Here is a 14,978-nt window from a genome sequence, read left to right as displayed (position 1 = left end):
TTCATATAATTTGATACAAGTCATATTTTGGATTATTATTAAAAGAATCCACATTCAGTCTTATTTCAACTATCCCAAGATACTCAATTTGGTTTTCAACACTGAATGAAAGCAAGAAAAGACGACCTAATAAATAGAACTAGCTTGAAACCTAACACGTATAATAAATTCAAATCATTTTTCCATGAGTAATCAAAAAACCAGCTGTGACCACAGAGCTTGAAAAATTTGCTCCAAGATAATATATACTACATCAATATTGTTTTAAACTAACAGCATTATCTTTAACATAGAAAGACTTCTGTGATGACAAAAATAGTGGTCAGTACAAATAATATTGCCTTTCATAATACGGAATCAACCTCTTTCTGTCCATCACCACTTAAGAACAGAGATCTCGTTCTTGCTCAGTTCTTATCCTCAGAGAAAGTCTAGCAGGGATCACAGAACAGAGTACACTGAAGGACGCATAATAGAAGACTGCAAAGAGCAACCACCCTGTTATATACTTCCATCTGCACTTCCGTGTTATAATTCAATAAAACCAAAATTCTTTCATTTCACTCATTGTAGGCAAAAATAATAATTTCTTGTGTGAATAGATACTGAGTTTTTCTACGCTAATAGGAATTATTTACAAATAATACTCTACATGAAGCCTAGGAAAAAAGGAAAAACTAACTACAAACAATGGCTTGTATGCTTCTGTTTTTTAACAAGATGATAAACCTTAGGTAAGAAAAAAAGTTTTAGTTCCTTCAGACGTAAGCAGTTGTATTTTAGGAGCAGCTCCTTACCTGCTCATAATTTAGACGCTGAATTTCAGATATCTCTTTAGGTTTTGCATCAAGAATATAGTCTCCTAAAAAAAGCGAAAATAAAGTTAAGTTTATTCCACGCTCAAAGCTTCAACATTTCTATGAACACTTCTGACTGAAGCTGACTGATCATAAATACCACCATTGAAGTTTTCTATCAAATTAGTGAGACTGCATTGTTTTATAACCTGAATTATAATTACGGAGTAAAATCATAGAATCATTAAGGTTGGAAAAGACCTCTAAGATCATCGAGTCCAACCATCAACCCAACACCACCATGCCCACTAAACCATGTCCCTAAGCGCCTCATTTACACGTCTTTTAAATACTTCCAGGGATGGTGACTCAACCACTTCCCTGGGCAGCCTGTTCCAATGTTTCACCACTCTTTCAGCGAAGAAATTTTTCCTTACATCCAATCTAAACCTCCCCTGGCGCAACTTGAGGCCATTTCCTCTCGTCCTATCGCTAGTTACTTGGGAAAAGAGACTGACACCCACCTCGCTACAACCTCCTTTCAGGTAGTTGTAGAGAGTGATAAGGTCTCCCCTCAGCCTCCTTTTCTGCAGGCTAAACAACCCCAGTTCCCTCAGCTGCTCCTCATAAGACTTGTTCTCCAGACCCTTCACCAGCTTCGTTGCCCTTCTCTGGACACGCTCCAGCACCTCAACGTCCTTCTTGTAGTGAGGGGCCCAAAACTGAACACAGTAGTCGAGGTGCGGCCTCACCAGGGCCGAGTACAGGGGCACGATCACTTCCCTACTGCTGCTGGCCACACTATTTCTGATACAGGCCAGGATGCCATTGACCTTCTTGGCCGCCTGGGCACACTGCCGGCTCATGTTCAGCCGGCTGTCGACCAGCACCCCCAGGTCCTTTTCCGACGGGCAGCTTTCCAGCCACTCTTCCCCAAGCCTGTAGCGCTGCATGGGGTTGTTGTGGCCGAAGTGCAGGACCCGGCACGTGGCCTTGTTGAATCTCATACAGTTGGCCTCGGCCCATCGATCCAGCCTGTCCAGGTCCCTCTGCAGAGCCTTCCTAGCCTCGAGCAGATCAACACTCCCGCCCAACTTGGTGTTGTCTGCAAACTTACTGAGGGTGCACTCGATCCCCTCATCCAGATCATTGGTAAAGATATTGAACAAGACCAGCCCCAAAACTGAGCCCTGGGGAACACCGCTCGTGACCGGCCACCAACTGGATGTAACTCCATTCACCACAACTCTCTGGGCCTGGCCTTCCAGTCAGTTTTTTACCCAGCGAAGAGTACACCTGTCTAAGGTTTATATACTGTATATTTTATTATAGAAGTTATATAGTATATATTATATTATAAAGTATATATTACTGTATGTACTAAGCTGTATATTTTATACTCATATAAAATATGAGTATAAAAACCACAGTAAGATCGTATTAAGAAATAAAATTCAAATGGCCAATGTTGTTACTAAAGCAGCATTTAATAATCTCCCGGGGTATCATACCAATCTCTTAACTATCCAGAAATTTACCTCCCTCTGTGCCTCAACTTAAAAATATAAAAAGGTCAAACCATTCACAGTAAGATATATAATTGCATAACACAATTTAAAAAGGCAACCACTTATCCTGACTGATACTATGAGTATTTTGGCATATGTTTTCATACACCAATAATTCTGAAAGGCTTGTATTCCATCTGTGTCTGCAACACAAAGGTAATTAATCAGTTAATCAACACACTGGGGTTCAAGATTTCTAACATTTTTAGTGACTAGCATCCATAAACTGCCTCTCCCAAATTTTTCAGATTTTATTTCAATGCTTTTTGTATTTATTCCCTTACTCCATTCCTAAAAAATATGTTTCTACTCAAAGAAAAATATCACTACAGGTTTCCTAATTTATAATCTTTTAAGTTAAGATTACTCAAAGTGGTTGAAGGGCTTTTCTTTTTTTTTTTATTTTAAGCTGCAGAAGAACCATTTGGCAACTGCTAAATCCTCTTGGCTGAATAGGAACCTAAATAATTTGAGAAGGTAATTTTGTTATTTAATTTAATAAGATAATTCCAGAAGCTAACATATGCCTTCAAGAAAGAATACACACATTTAGCCAACTGTGATTATGCAGTGACTTCAGACAGTATTATTCTATCAATACAATTAGAAGACATTTTAGACACAGGCAGCAAGATTTCTTAAGACTTCTTTTTTTTTAAAGTTATCTAATTAACTTTTTTCTTCCACTGAAAGATTCAGTGATATGCTTTTGAAAAGAACAAGCTACGTTCTTTACAAGCAAAAAGAAAGAAAGAAAATAGTTTTTTTTTCTCCTGCTTAAGAAAAATCAAACCTAGTCTATTAAGCTCAAACTTTTTATATTTGTTAGGTTACAAAGGGAAAGAACTGCGGCACATATAGCTTAAGTACTATAGCAAGTGCACTTTTAACACCTGGATCATTGTGGGCTACTGAAGTTACCGACTTGTCAGACAGAAACAGCTGCATGCAGTTTTGCTGAAAACTGAATCTGATAATGGAATAGTGCCTGCAAATGAGACCCCAATCACTGTGATGACTAAATTAATTTTTCCTGTTATTTTAATTGGGTCATACTACCAAGGGTTAGTTACTGCAGACAATTAAAGGCACAGCTGACTTACTACATTCTGTCAACCGTAACAAAACACCATTGTAAGAGACATGAGTAAGTTTAAATCTACCAATGTGTTGGGGTACTAAGCCATACCAACTGCATCACTAGACTAACCACTTAGGAAAGCAGTACAGAAAACTTCTAAAAACAGTTAAGGAAAAGCATGAGTAACTAAATACCGTAAGTAGTTTTCCTGAAGCATGCGTTCAAGTAAAGCTGAATAAAAGAACAAATAAATAAAGCAGTCCTCCTATATTACTACTCACTAATAAGTACAATACATAATTGAAAACCATTTATTCTAATTACTAACCTAAGTATTCCATCAGCTGTTCAGCCGTTATGATTTCCATCATTGGTGGCAGCTTAATCTGTGAAAGTAAAAGTATATTCTCTTTAAAACGTCAAAACAATACAATTTAGAAAGTATCAATAAGGTATTTCTAGACAGAAGTCTTCTGATCACAACTGTCTCACCAATTTATAAGAGCATTAGCGTGCCGAGACCAAGAACTTTCCCAGGACCACTACTAAATAACAAGGAAAGATTAAACAAAGGCACTCTGGCTTTTAGAGAAACCACATGCACGCAGTACTTTCTCTCACTTGCAGCTCTCTGCATAGTGCTCCCTACTCCCACGAAAACATTTCAGCAGCATCCCCCTCGACTTCACAGGAGTTCACATCGCTCGCTGCACTAGCTCAGCTGCAAGCGTCCAGGATGAACAACACACTGGGAACTGTAGCCACACTTAGTTAAGAAAACGTCACCTTATCCAGAAAAGTCTTTGACTCCTTGCCTTCATTATAACTCTTAACTCAAGAAGTTCCTGCATACAGACAAGAGGCTGTAGAGAATTTGGTGGCAGCAGCTGCTGGGACAGGGAAGTCAAGACTCATGCAGGTACGAGGAAATGACCTCCCAGCCTCTCATCCTGTGCTCACATTTCAAGGGTTTGGTTTAACTCCATACAGAGGAGACCGGACACACAAAACTCGGCAGTGAAGCTTCCGTTCCCCTCTCCCCTGACTTATTCCTGTCATCGTCACCTGCTAAAACCAACCACCCTGGCAGCAGCCAGAGCCAAAAGCTTCTTCGATATTCATCTCCTCCATCCAACATCCTGGGTAAACGTTTTGATTGCGCACTTTCATTTAGGTATCTCCCTGCAATAACAGCCAAACCAAACACATACAAAGGCATGCTTCTGGCAATCTGAAGGAATACCATAGGAGTATATTATCTTTAATCATAGTATGCTCAATTTTTCTCTGCATAAATATGAATTTTATTTATCTAGGGTTTGGGTGGGGGTTTTTTTGTTGGTTGGTTTTTAAGCTTTCTCTTCAGTTTTAAATCTTCTCATCCTATCTCTCTTCAACATCTTACCACTGAAAGTCTAGAAAGTCTGGTATTTATTTTATTAGGAATTTTTAAATCAAGTTCCTCAACACTGATCACTGTTCTCCTTGACACAGATAGAAAGGCATGATGTGAGACTGTTAACTCATGCTTAAGATTTTATAGACTCCAACTACTTTGCTGGTTGTGGAGAGGAAGGAGGAAGTAGAAAGCCATGAGATGGAAGAACAATACATATAAAGCCTTTGATGCAGCATCCCAAACTCAAAAATACAGTATAGCAATACACTATACTGTTCACATTGTGATGGAGAGTGTTTCCTTCCCAATCTGAACACTAAGCTATTTTAATAACTTTCCAGAGAAAGTGAGGTGTGATTGGACTAATTCTATCTCATGGCCAATTTTAATCATATTTGACAAAAGGCAAATGTGTTAAATATATGGAATTACAAGAAGTTTCATTAAATTTGGAAGAGGAAAGACCCAAGTTAATATGGCCTTGTTATTCATGCACTGGCTAAGAAATGTGCCCATACTTAGGTCAGAACTGGCCACACAGCATATGCCACACAGCATATGCCACACATTGATCAACCCATAGATGGTGGACACAGAAAGAAGGTGACAGTACTGGGATCAGGGGAAGGAAGGGACTGAAAGTATAAATTGTTAGTAAAGCAGGAAATTAGTGAAGCATAAATTCATAAGAAAGAAGGCTTAATTAGTTCTGCTTATAAAAAAAACCTTAAAATCATATGAATTAAACAAGAAGAAAAATCAGTCATGCATGCATAGACACATGAATTTTTGAAAACATCTAAATGAGTGACAACTGATTGTAACTTAGAAAATTTCTTAACCTCTTCTCAAAACTTCTCTAAGTTTCACTAGTACTCGGTAGGCTAAAGGTTTTCATAATCTTTGATCCTGTTCATAATATTCATACTGAGTATTCACATAAATATAATATTATTGTGCCATGTAAATAACAGGACTACAGGTTCAAAAAGCCAATTCTTAAACTTCCAGTTCTGAATTGGCAGCATTCAAGCCTTAGCAAACATTAGCTGTGCACACCCTTGAGTTGGGTCTGGTTCATTACGGCTCCTAAGGCACATCGATATAACAGCACAGAACAGAATTACTCACACTAGCTATGCCTGAAGTAGTTCTGGGACTACAAACAGTACAGATGTGCCAGTATAATATGAAGGAGCTCAGCCTTTGGCGTTTCTGCTCTGCACCACATTTGGGAATCTAGAAGTATGCCTGCACTACAAACGGCAGCTGTAAAGCATAATCTACGTACTCATGGCATAAACGTATTAATGTTTCAGACTTTATGGATTGAAGGAGGTGTTATTTGTATCATTGGTTAATAATCTGAATTCTCCCTCACAACTGTAATGCTAAGCAATTTTTTTTTTTTTACTGCAGAACCAAAGCAAAGTAGTTTTACTCATATCTGCAGAATCTCTCAGTTGGATATTTTAACAAGCTAAATCTCAAAATTAACTACTTAATTAAATGCTAAACAAAGTTAATGGATTACTTCACGGCATAATTTTAGGGCTGGCATGTTTTGTGGGACCTTGAACACATCTTTAAAGCGTGCTAATGGGGTTCCAACACAGACATAAGTACTTATGAACAGAGCTGACTTAAGGATATAGAGAACATGACATTTCCTAACTGTTCAGAGCTTCACTGCGAGCGCTTAAACTACAGGAAACATACAACAAAGAGGAAACGGGAAAGAAAAACACCTTAACACTTTAGGGAGAGAGAAAAATCATACAGAACCACAGTCATTCTCCACATAAATCAACAGAAGAAAACAGTGTAAGCAATAGTGGTGAAAGCTGTTGCTGTCCATAACAATCTATTCTTTTGAGGGACAAATTTTCTCAATAGGTTTCAATGCTTAGTTGCTAGATTTTACATTAATTTTACATTTTAGGAAAACCACACTTCCTCAACTCCCACCCATTTCCTGTACCCCTCTATTGCAGTGCCCCGGTCTTTCACCCTGATCTCTCTTCCTAACTCTAGCTACTTTTCATTCTGTTTTTCCTCCCATTCTCCGGAGTGGGAAACTAAATCTTTCTCACCCAACTACAATGTGTAGTCGTCTCACCCAACCTCAGTACAGCTGAGCCACCTTTGTAATTAAAAGACAAGATTGGTAAACAAATTTTCATATTGAACAGTTTGTCTAGCACAACTTATACAGTTTCTAAGCATTAGACTACATACCAGAAAACTACATAATACCAATTTTAAATATTTTCCACTGTATTCTCCCACTCTTCAGAAGGGCTTAAAAAAAAAAATTAAGTGATACGGTCCTGCACAGAAGCTAACACTTCCGAAAATACTACGCATATAGAAAGGGACCATGCAAATTTCTAATGGCTTATTATTTATAGTCTCAGAACATGTTTATCTAAAATATGCAAGTCACCTGAATTCAGTGTTCCAGAAGAGGTAAGGGTAGCTTCAACCTGCCTTGACAAAAAACAATTAATACTCCTTGCAAATATGTACCTCTTGCCTTGGGGGAACAGCTTCATAAGCTTATCACACCATAGCCTGATAGTACGTTCTGTCACCCGACAACCTTAACATCTCCTGCCTCAACCAGGTTTCCTTTAGTCCCTCAGAGCCAGCTTCCTGTTCTGGAAAATGCACAGCTACAGGCCTACTGATTTGTAAGCTCAACTCATTGCACAGATGCAGGGAGGAAGGCTGCCAAGGCCTCTGCTGAGCATTCATCAGAAGCTCACCGGCAACTCACCTTCGGAGGCTGAGCAAGTTCATCTGAGCAATCTGTGCAAATTCTGGCCATAAGGAGGCTTAGCTCAGTAACAAGAAAAAGCAGATCACGTGTAAAGGGCCAATGCCAGACCTCAGACCAGGCACTACTGCTGCAGACTCCGACAAATCAAATGGGTATCAGCGGGAGCATACTGTACTCAGCTCCTCTGAAAAACAGGTCATTTTTATGAGAACCTAAAACTAAAAATTTCTAACTAGTAATTTTTTATTCTACTTCTTCTCTGCACCTCAGTTTGATACATCTAAGCATAAACGGTTATATAACATTTACTTACATAACGGTTACAATCCCCTAAATAGATAATTCATACCGTTCTAAAAGTTACCGAAATTTTAGTAGAGCTAGGCATGCAGGGAACACAGCTCCCAAAACCTTCCGTTCATTCAGAGGACTGTGATAGAAAAAACTTGTAAAGATACTGTCAAATATGCTACTGGAATTACTCTCCTGCATGAAAAGCTGTAAGGACAAGATACTCCATATGCACTCATTTTTCAAGACAATATTAGTATTATTTACATTTGTATTACGTTACATTTCCCTTAGGTTTATTTTATGTTCGAAAACAATTTGTTTCTCTGTTCCCTGGACATTTCACATATGTAACTTCTGTGCAATGTGTTAAGGTTCACAGAGTTCTTCGGCTACATGACATCACATCTTACCTAAGAAACAGAGCAGAACTACATGGCACCCTCATTAAGCTTTTAGCATCTGATGATTGCCATGTAGTACATCCTGAGAAGGGCTACCCCCACATAAAATTACTATTTAATGCAATGCCAGAAGTTAGCAGAAAGAGGTGCATGGACTACACCTAACAAAGATCACAAAAAGTACTTAGAAAAGCAAGCTTTGTATTGCTAAGCTTAACTATATAGTGAGCCACATGTCTGAGGAAAAACTGAGCGGTCTTCAGATTTAAACAAGTGGAAAGACAGCATCCTATGCTACTCTACATCAGAAAAGACAACCCATGCTTGTACACACTTTTTTAAATGTTTGTTTAAATACTCTACTTCTGCTTTCATTTTCATCACAGAAGCCTAAAGAGTTACCACACTGTTTTACACAACAGTTACTTTTTCAAGTCAGTATCATACTGCTTTTGTTTTCTTTTTACTTAGAACATTGCTGTACCACTTCTGTAAGCAGAACTCCTCGGCTCAATCTCCTGAAGGCTAAACCGCAAGTTAAGCTTATACCGGCAGTCTGCAAAAACATTTCAAAAGAAAAGCGATGATTTCATAATTGTAACATTTAAAAGTGCGGCTTCTACAATCTGCCACCTCAAAGTTGTATGTCCAGACTCCTTTGAAAGCAGTAGATAAAAGAGAGGTATCAGTTTTATTGCAAGTTTAGTTCCAAAACCTGATACTATCAAAAAGGAATTTGAGCAGTCCCAATGGGTGCTACTGTTTCAGAATTTCAAAAACCTCAAGCGTTGCCAAACCAGTATCTCACAGATAAAAACATACAGATGCAGTACTCCCAAAGAATCAATTACTTTTAAGTAGTCTTTATACCTGTATCCCTAAATAAAGATCTTAACTCTACTAAAAATACCTCCAAAAGGCATAATAAAAACTGAATAATGACTAGGAACAGAGGAGAATTTTGCTCCATTAATAAACAAGATCTTCATAACCACTAGGAAGAAATTTTTTGAGTATATGGCACACTTACCTAAGGTACTTTTACATTTTAAGTCTTCCTGTTATTGCAATCCTGTAAGCAAATTAACAGAGTACCTGTAGTCTCTCTTTACTCAGTGAGGGCTGTCTCAGAAAAACTGTTTTGAATGAGGGCAACTGGGACACACAAACAGAAGGTCACAAAACTGCTAGTATATTTAAAACAATACTCTAGTGTGGGGGTAAGAAGCTTGCATTTGAGGAGCTGAAATACCCGAAAACGTGAGTTCTCCTTAATATATCCAAATGTTAATCTGAGTTTTTAGGCATAAATGTTTCCGCGATTATGGCCTACATACCCTCAGAAGGCTTCCCACTTATTCCTAAGTAGTAAGCAAAGATTTTAGTTCTAAGCAAATTGATTACGTGCCACTTGTCACAAACAATTATGTGAATTCAACTTTCACTGCTGCACAAGCACAGCTGATACATAGTATTGGATCTCAAGGTTGTCACTCCCATTCTGGAATAATGGAAGCATGTAACTGGCCATGCAAAGGGAAGTGTCCATGAAAATTTGAAAACTAGTATTGTAACTATTGTTTCTCAACTTTGAGCACTTGCATGTATTATCTGAAGTTATCTGAGACCATATCTACCTACAGGATGACCAAAACTCTCAACCTTGTCAGGACTGAGTTCTGAGAAGGAAAGTTGGTGGCTGATACAGGGAAGAGAGCCCAAAGCTTAACTGTTTACCTTCTTATTCTCTGTTGTAATTTTATTTCCCCTCCTCATCTCCTTCTTACTCCGTTTTTTTTCCCCACCACATAGCTTCGTTTCAACTAACTCATACTATGGTATTCTCGCTCTGCTTTCACCTGTTTTCATCTCTTGGTCTGCTTCCTTGTTCCCAAATTATAATTACCTGACCCAATCTAGTGTTCATCTTTGTTCAGGAGAAGTGAGAAGAATATGAATGTCCATCCTCAGCCTTGGTATGTAGCTAGCTACTGTCAGTGATGTACAGATGAGCTGCCAATAAGCTTGCCACTCCAAACAATGCCAACATAGTTCTTGACTATAAACTGGGGAACAGAAAGGCTAATTTGCAGAGGCACTAATTAGAAAAATCTATTATAAGCAGGGGCAATATACAACCAACTAACAGGAAAACCCTCAAGCATATAAATAATAAGTCATGTGATGGCAGTTTCACCAATTTAGCTGCCTGTCTACAACTCATGTAAATTCTGCTGAGGTTTTATATAAACAGAGTTATAGAAAACCCTTCCTGTAATCCTAGCAATAAGAAATGGTAGGTTACTCCCAAGAGGCATTTTAATTTTCACCTATTTATAAGATTGGCTATCACCTTAATTCTCACTGCGTAATATTTGATCAAAGCAGAATGTCAGTTAAAATTCTGGATGGAGGACAGCAGGAGAAAGCAATCATATATTTAAGGAGGCAAAGGAAGAATGCTAAGGAAAAAACCTCCAAAAACTTAAATGCAGACAAGAACAGTGCTGTCCAATTTATAAGCTTTCACTAAATGAAAGGTTAAAAAGGAAAATCCTGTAACTTGCCATTTCTTTTAAAACACCACCATACAGAATGATAATGAATGATAAGATCTCCAAGGCCTTCCACTCACCCCATACTAAAGAGGGAACATAGAAAGCGAGTTTTAAATACTGAAGTCTCAGACAACCTTCACACCCTCTTGAGAATGGTAGAACCTACATAAGGCAATACCTTAAAGTCACACACAACTTACCTGTACTGCTTTCACTGATGGCTAAATATCTACACTGCTGTACCCACAGCTTTCCTCCTGATGTATGAGCTATTCTGCTCAGAAAAACGTACAGAAGATATAACTAAAAAAAAAAAAATCATTAATCTTCTGGAAAGTTACCTTACTCTAAACAAATTTCTTCTTATAATATATTTCCATTTTGACCTTTCCCTATGTCACCTGTTACACCTGTGAACAACCTTCTACTCCTCCAATACCAAATTTCTTTCCCTTGATACTACAACATAAAAACTATTCCCATAAAGCTTTCCTATTCTACAACTCCATTCTATCAGCTCACCGATCTTTTGGGGTTGAATTGCCAGCATTTCTTGAGAAGTACCCCCTCCTCGTTTTGCAACGCGCACAACCTCATAGCTCTTATCCAACAGATACTCCTTTCACATATAAATGTTAATAATTACATTATGCCTTACATTTTAATTGCTTAAAAGTTAAAAAGACTTATTTTAAGGCTACAGGAAGTCCGTATCCACAATGGCTATCAGAACACGAGAACTTCCAGGTCTCAAAGCTGTACTTGATCACTACCTGATTTACTCATTAATTTAAATACAATCTATGCTGCATAACTGTACGAATGTATCCCCATTATTCAGGCAGTTACTTGTACAAATCCGTATTTTGTACAATTCCGCATACACTTCATTATACAAAACTAACCTGTTTTCCCAAAATACCACCTATGTTTTCAGTGCCATAAATAGTAATGTTTACTTACTAGAAACCTGCACACATCTGCAAACCATGTATTGCTCACATTAGTAAAGCATCATCTAGATTTTGATTTCTATTTTAAGAAAACAAAGTAAGTCTATATATCACAGCAGCATCTAAGTAGTATATTAGCAATAGACTGCAAGCCATTATTTATTTTCCAAGTTCTCTATGCGAGATGAGCGCTTAACAGCAGAAGTAAGTCCGCGTCTTAATCAGCACAGACTTCCAGCGGTGCATTAACGTGATTTTAGCACAGGTGCCCCCTGAACGCTTTCAGCACTACATGAAATGCCTCGTTAGCCCTGACGACGCCGGCGTTTCCAGGTCACAGCGCTGCCCAAGCGGCACCGCCCGCCCGGGCCGCCCAGCGCTGCGCGCACCCGCCATGGCGGCGGACGGCGCCCCGGCGCGCCCGCACGCACGGTACCTTCCAAGCCAGGAGCAGCACGTTCATGATGGCCAGCAACGGGCAGGGTCCGTTCTCGTTCTGGGTGATGACGGGCGTGTTCTCCTCCTTCCAGCGGACCCACTTGATGTGATAGACCGACTGGCCCGGGAAGCGCTCCTTGGAGGCGGAGAGGAGCTGGGAGCCCGCCGCGGGCCTATCCCCTTCAGGCTCCGGGGCCGGGCCCCCCGAGGCGGCCCCCGCCACCACCGCCTCCTCGGCGTCGCTGTTGAGCTCGGAGCTGCTCGGGCAGCAGGAGTGCAGGTTGGAGAACGACTCCAGCGAGTCCAGGCTCCGGGACTCCTCCCCCGGGGGGCTGGGAGCCCCGCTGCTCCCGGAGCCGGCCCCCGCGGGACCGCTCTCCGAGGTAGGCGCCGCTTCGGGGCCCTCCGGCGCCGCCAGCCCCCCGCCGTCCGCCGCCAGCGGACTGCCCTCCGCGGCCCGTGAGGGAGACGCCGTCCGAGGGGCCGTGGCGGGAGCCGGCTGAGGGGAAGGGCTGCGCCGCCCGCCGCCCTCCTCAGCCGCCGCGGGCCCGTCCCTGCAGCCGCCCTCGCCTTCCGCTACCTCTTCCAGGAGGACCTGGCTGGCAGCGCCCCCGCCGCCCCTCTTCAGCGAGCCCGGAGGCGGCGGGGGCTGCGCCAGGCTCTCCATGCCCGGCCCGCCGGCCGCCCGGCTCCTTCGCTCTCTATTGGCACTGCGGCGGCTGATCCTTCGCCAACAGCGCCCAAGACGCCATAACAGCAGCGACGGCTCCGCCTCGCCAGGGACGTGTGGGCGGGAGGGGGAAGCAGCCGCGGGTCACAGCAGGGCCCGGGGCGGGGGGGCACCCCGAGGGCGGGGCCGGCGGGGCGGGGGAACCCGCCTGCGGGGCGGGAGCCCGGCGCCGGCAGCGGGGGCGCCGGCGGCGGGGGAAGGGGGAGGGGAGGCGAACAGGTGGGGAGCGCGCGCGCCCGCGGGCTGCGTGAGGAGCTTGGGGAGCGCGCGAACCCCGACGCGAGCCCGGAAGGGGCGGCACGAGGCGCAGTAGCCGCGGGGCAGGGCCGTGCCGTGCCTGCGTCCTGGGGCCCGCCGGCCGCGCGGAGCGGCTGCCGGCCGCCTCAGGGCGTCCCTCTGAAGCGGCGCGGGGACCGGGGGTGCCCGCTCCCCTCTCCTAGGTAGGACAGTCCGCCCCGGTGCCCGAGGCTACCGCGAACGGGAGGCAGAGCGGAGGCCCTGGCGCTGCCCCGCCCCGCCCCGCCCCGCCCGTCTTGCAGGAAGCCGGCGGGAGTGGGGCCGCGCCTGCGCGGGAAGGGCGGCGGGCAGCGCCCCGCCCCCGCAGCCTCAGTTAGCCGCTGGCCCGCCAGCGCTGAGGTGAAGTGCGGCAGGAGAAGCGACACCCGGTCTTACGAGGAGTTCCCCTTCTCACGAGCGAGTTCAGCTTTCCTAAAGGTTTTCAGTGCTTTTTATTGCGGTTTGTTAAATATCTGTATTATAAAAATATGATTGTGGTGAGTGTAATGAGTAGTTTAAGAACTAAGGCAGTTACATTACTCAGACTTCACCCTTATGAACCTATTTCCTCCTCTCCCTAATGAAACCGTCGGCTTTTAATCATAAATTTTAAATACAGTTTTGGGAAGATAAGAATTTATCTTCTCTTTTCTGTTCTCAGCAGTTCTCTTACCTGAGCTCTTCGTAAACAGCTCCATCAACTTTAGCAGCCTTACCTGAAGTACATTCATTGTAATTGTACTTTCTACATACGTGTTTGTGTAACAACTTTTCTCAGCTGTAACAGCGTTGGCGGGGAAAGATTTTTTTTATTCTGAAAGGGCAATAGGAATGGAAAAGCACAAATAGAAGGGGGATGGCAGTAGACTGAGAAACTTGTTACAAACTCTAATATAAAAAATAAATCTTTGAGTTAGCATAGTTGAATGTAAGAATTAGCATATTGACAAACAAGAAATGAAATGTTTTGTCAGAATGGCTCACATTTTTATCTTCATTGGAGGATTTTCCTTTACACTTGAACTGTGAAGGTTGTTCAAGACAGTCTCAAAATGAAGAAATCCCTGTTCAGTGGAGACAACTGCAATGCTTCACAACACGTAGAGATTCAAGAGAAATAGGTGACCTAAAATAAAACTCGAAACATGAGTAAGTAAATTAGTTTCTGCAAGGAAAAATGTGTATCTGATGAAGGGATAAAGGAAACCAGCTGATGTAATGCATTTACGCTTTCGTAAGACCTCATTATGGTAAACGGCCCCCAGGCTCTGTACACAACGGCTCAAAGGAGCTGGAGGGACGCCTGCTCAACAAGTACGAGTCAAGTTTATGCACCAGCTCGTTCTTTCCTTCTGAGGACGTAGATCCTTCTCACCCACGCAAATATCGGCGCCCCTCGCCCTGGCGGAGCCCTTCGAGGGTCCGAGGCCGCAGCTGCTCCGCGCCCCGCGGACAGCCCTGGGGCGGTGGCAGGCGCGGCCCCGGCCTGCCTCAGATGGGAAGCCGCCAGCCCCGGGAAACGCCCTGCTGCCCCGTGCCTCGGGCGGGACCGCAGCCGGGGCCTGTCCTGATTTGCCGCCGAGAAAACACACTCTTACCCCGGCCCGGCCGGGCGGTGGCAACCGGCAAGACTCCGCCCCGCCGGGCCCTGGGGTGGCAGCCTGCGGGCGTCGTCCCTGACGTCCCGCCCCCTCCCCGCCC

The 14,978-nt window shown here is 43.0% G+C and overlaps 1 protein-coding gene across 2 annotated transcripts in view; it reads right to left on the bottom strand.

The window, feature by feature from the left end:
* The window catches only part of MINDY2 (MINDY lysine 48 deubiquitinase 2), a 38,768-nt gene extending 25,726 nt beyond the window's left edge, over positions 1–13,042 (bottom strand). For both annotated transcript variants that reach the window (XM_076348285.1, XM_076348286.1), the window contains exons 1-3: positions 12,270–13,042; positions 3,775–3,832; positions 798–862 (exon numbers count right to left, since the gene is read on the bottom strand). In XM_076348285.1, coding sequence (XP_076204400.1) covers positions 798–862; positions 3,775–3,832; positions 12,270–12,938 — 792 coding nt within the window. In that variant the 5' untranslated portion in view covers positions 12,939–13,042. The remainder of the gene's footprint in view (positions 1–797; positions 863–3,774; positions 3,833–12,269) is intronic.
* Between the last annotated feature and the right edge of the window lie 1,936 nt (positions 13,043–14,978).

Source organism: Aptenodytes patagonicus, chromosome 10 (genome assembly GCF_965638725.1).
Source record: "Aptenodytes patagonicus chromosome 10, bAptPat1.pri.cur, whole genome shotgun sequence".
In the NCBI taxonomy this organism is placed as follows: domain Eukaryota; kingdom Metazoa; phylum Chordata; class Aves; order Sphenisciformes; family Spheniscidae; genus Aptenodytes; species Aptenodytes patagonicus.
Note: the sequence above shows the minus strand (reverse complement) of the source record. Positions and strands in the feature narration are given on the sequence as shown.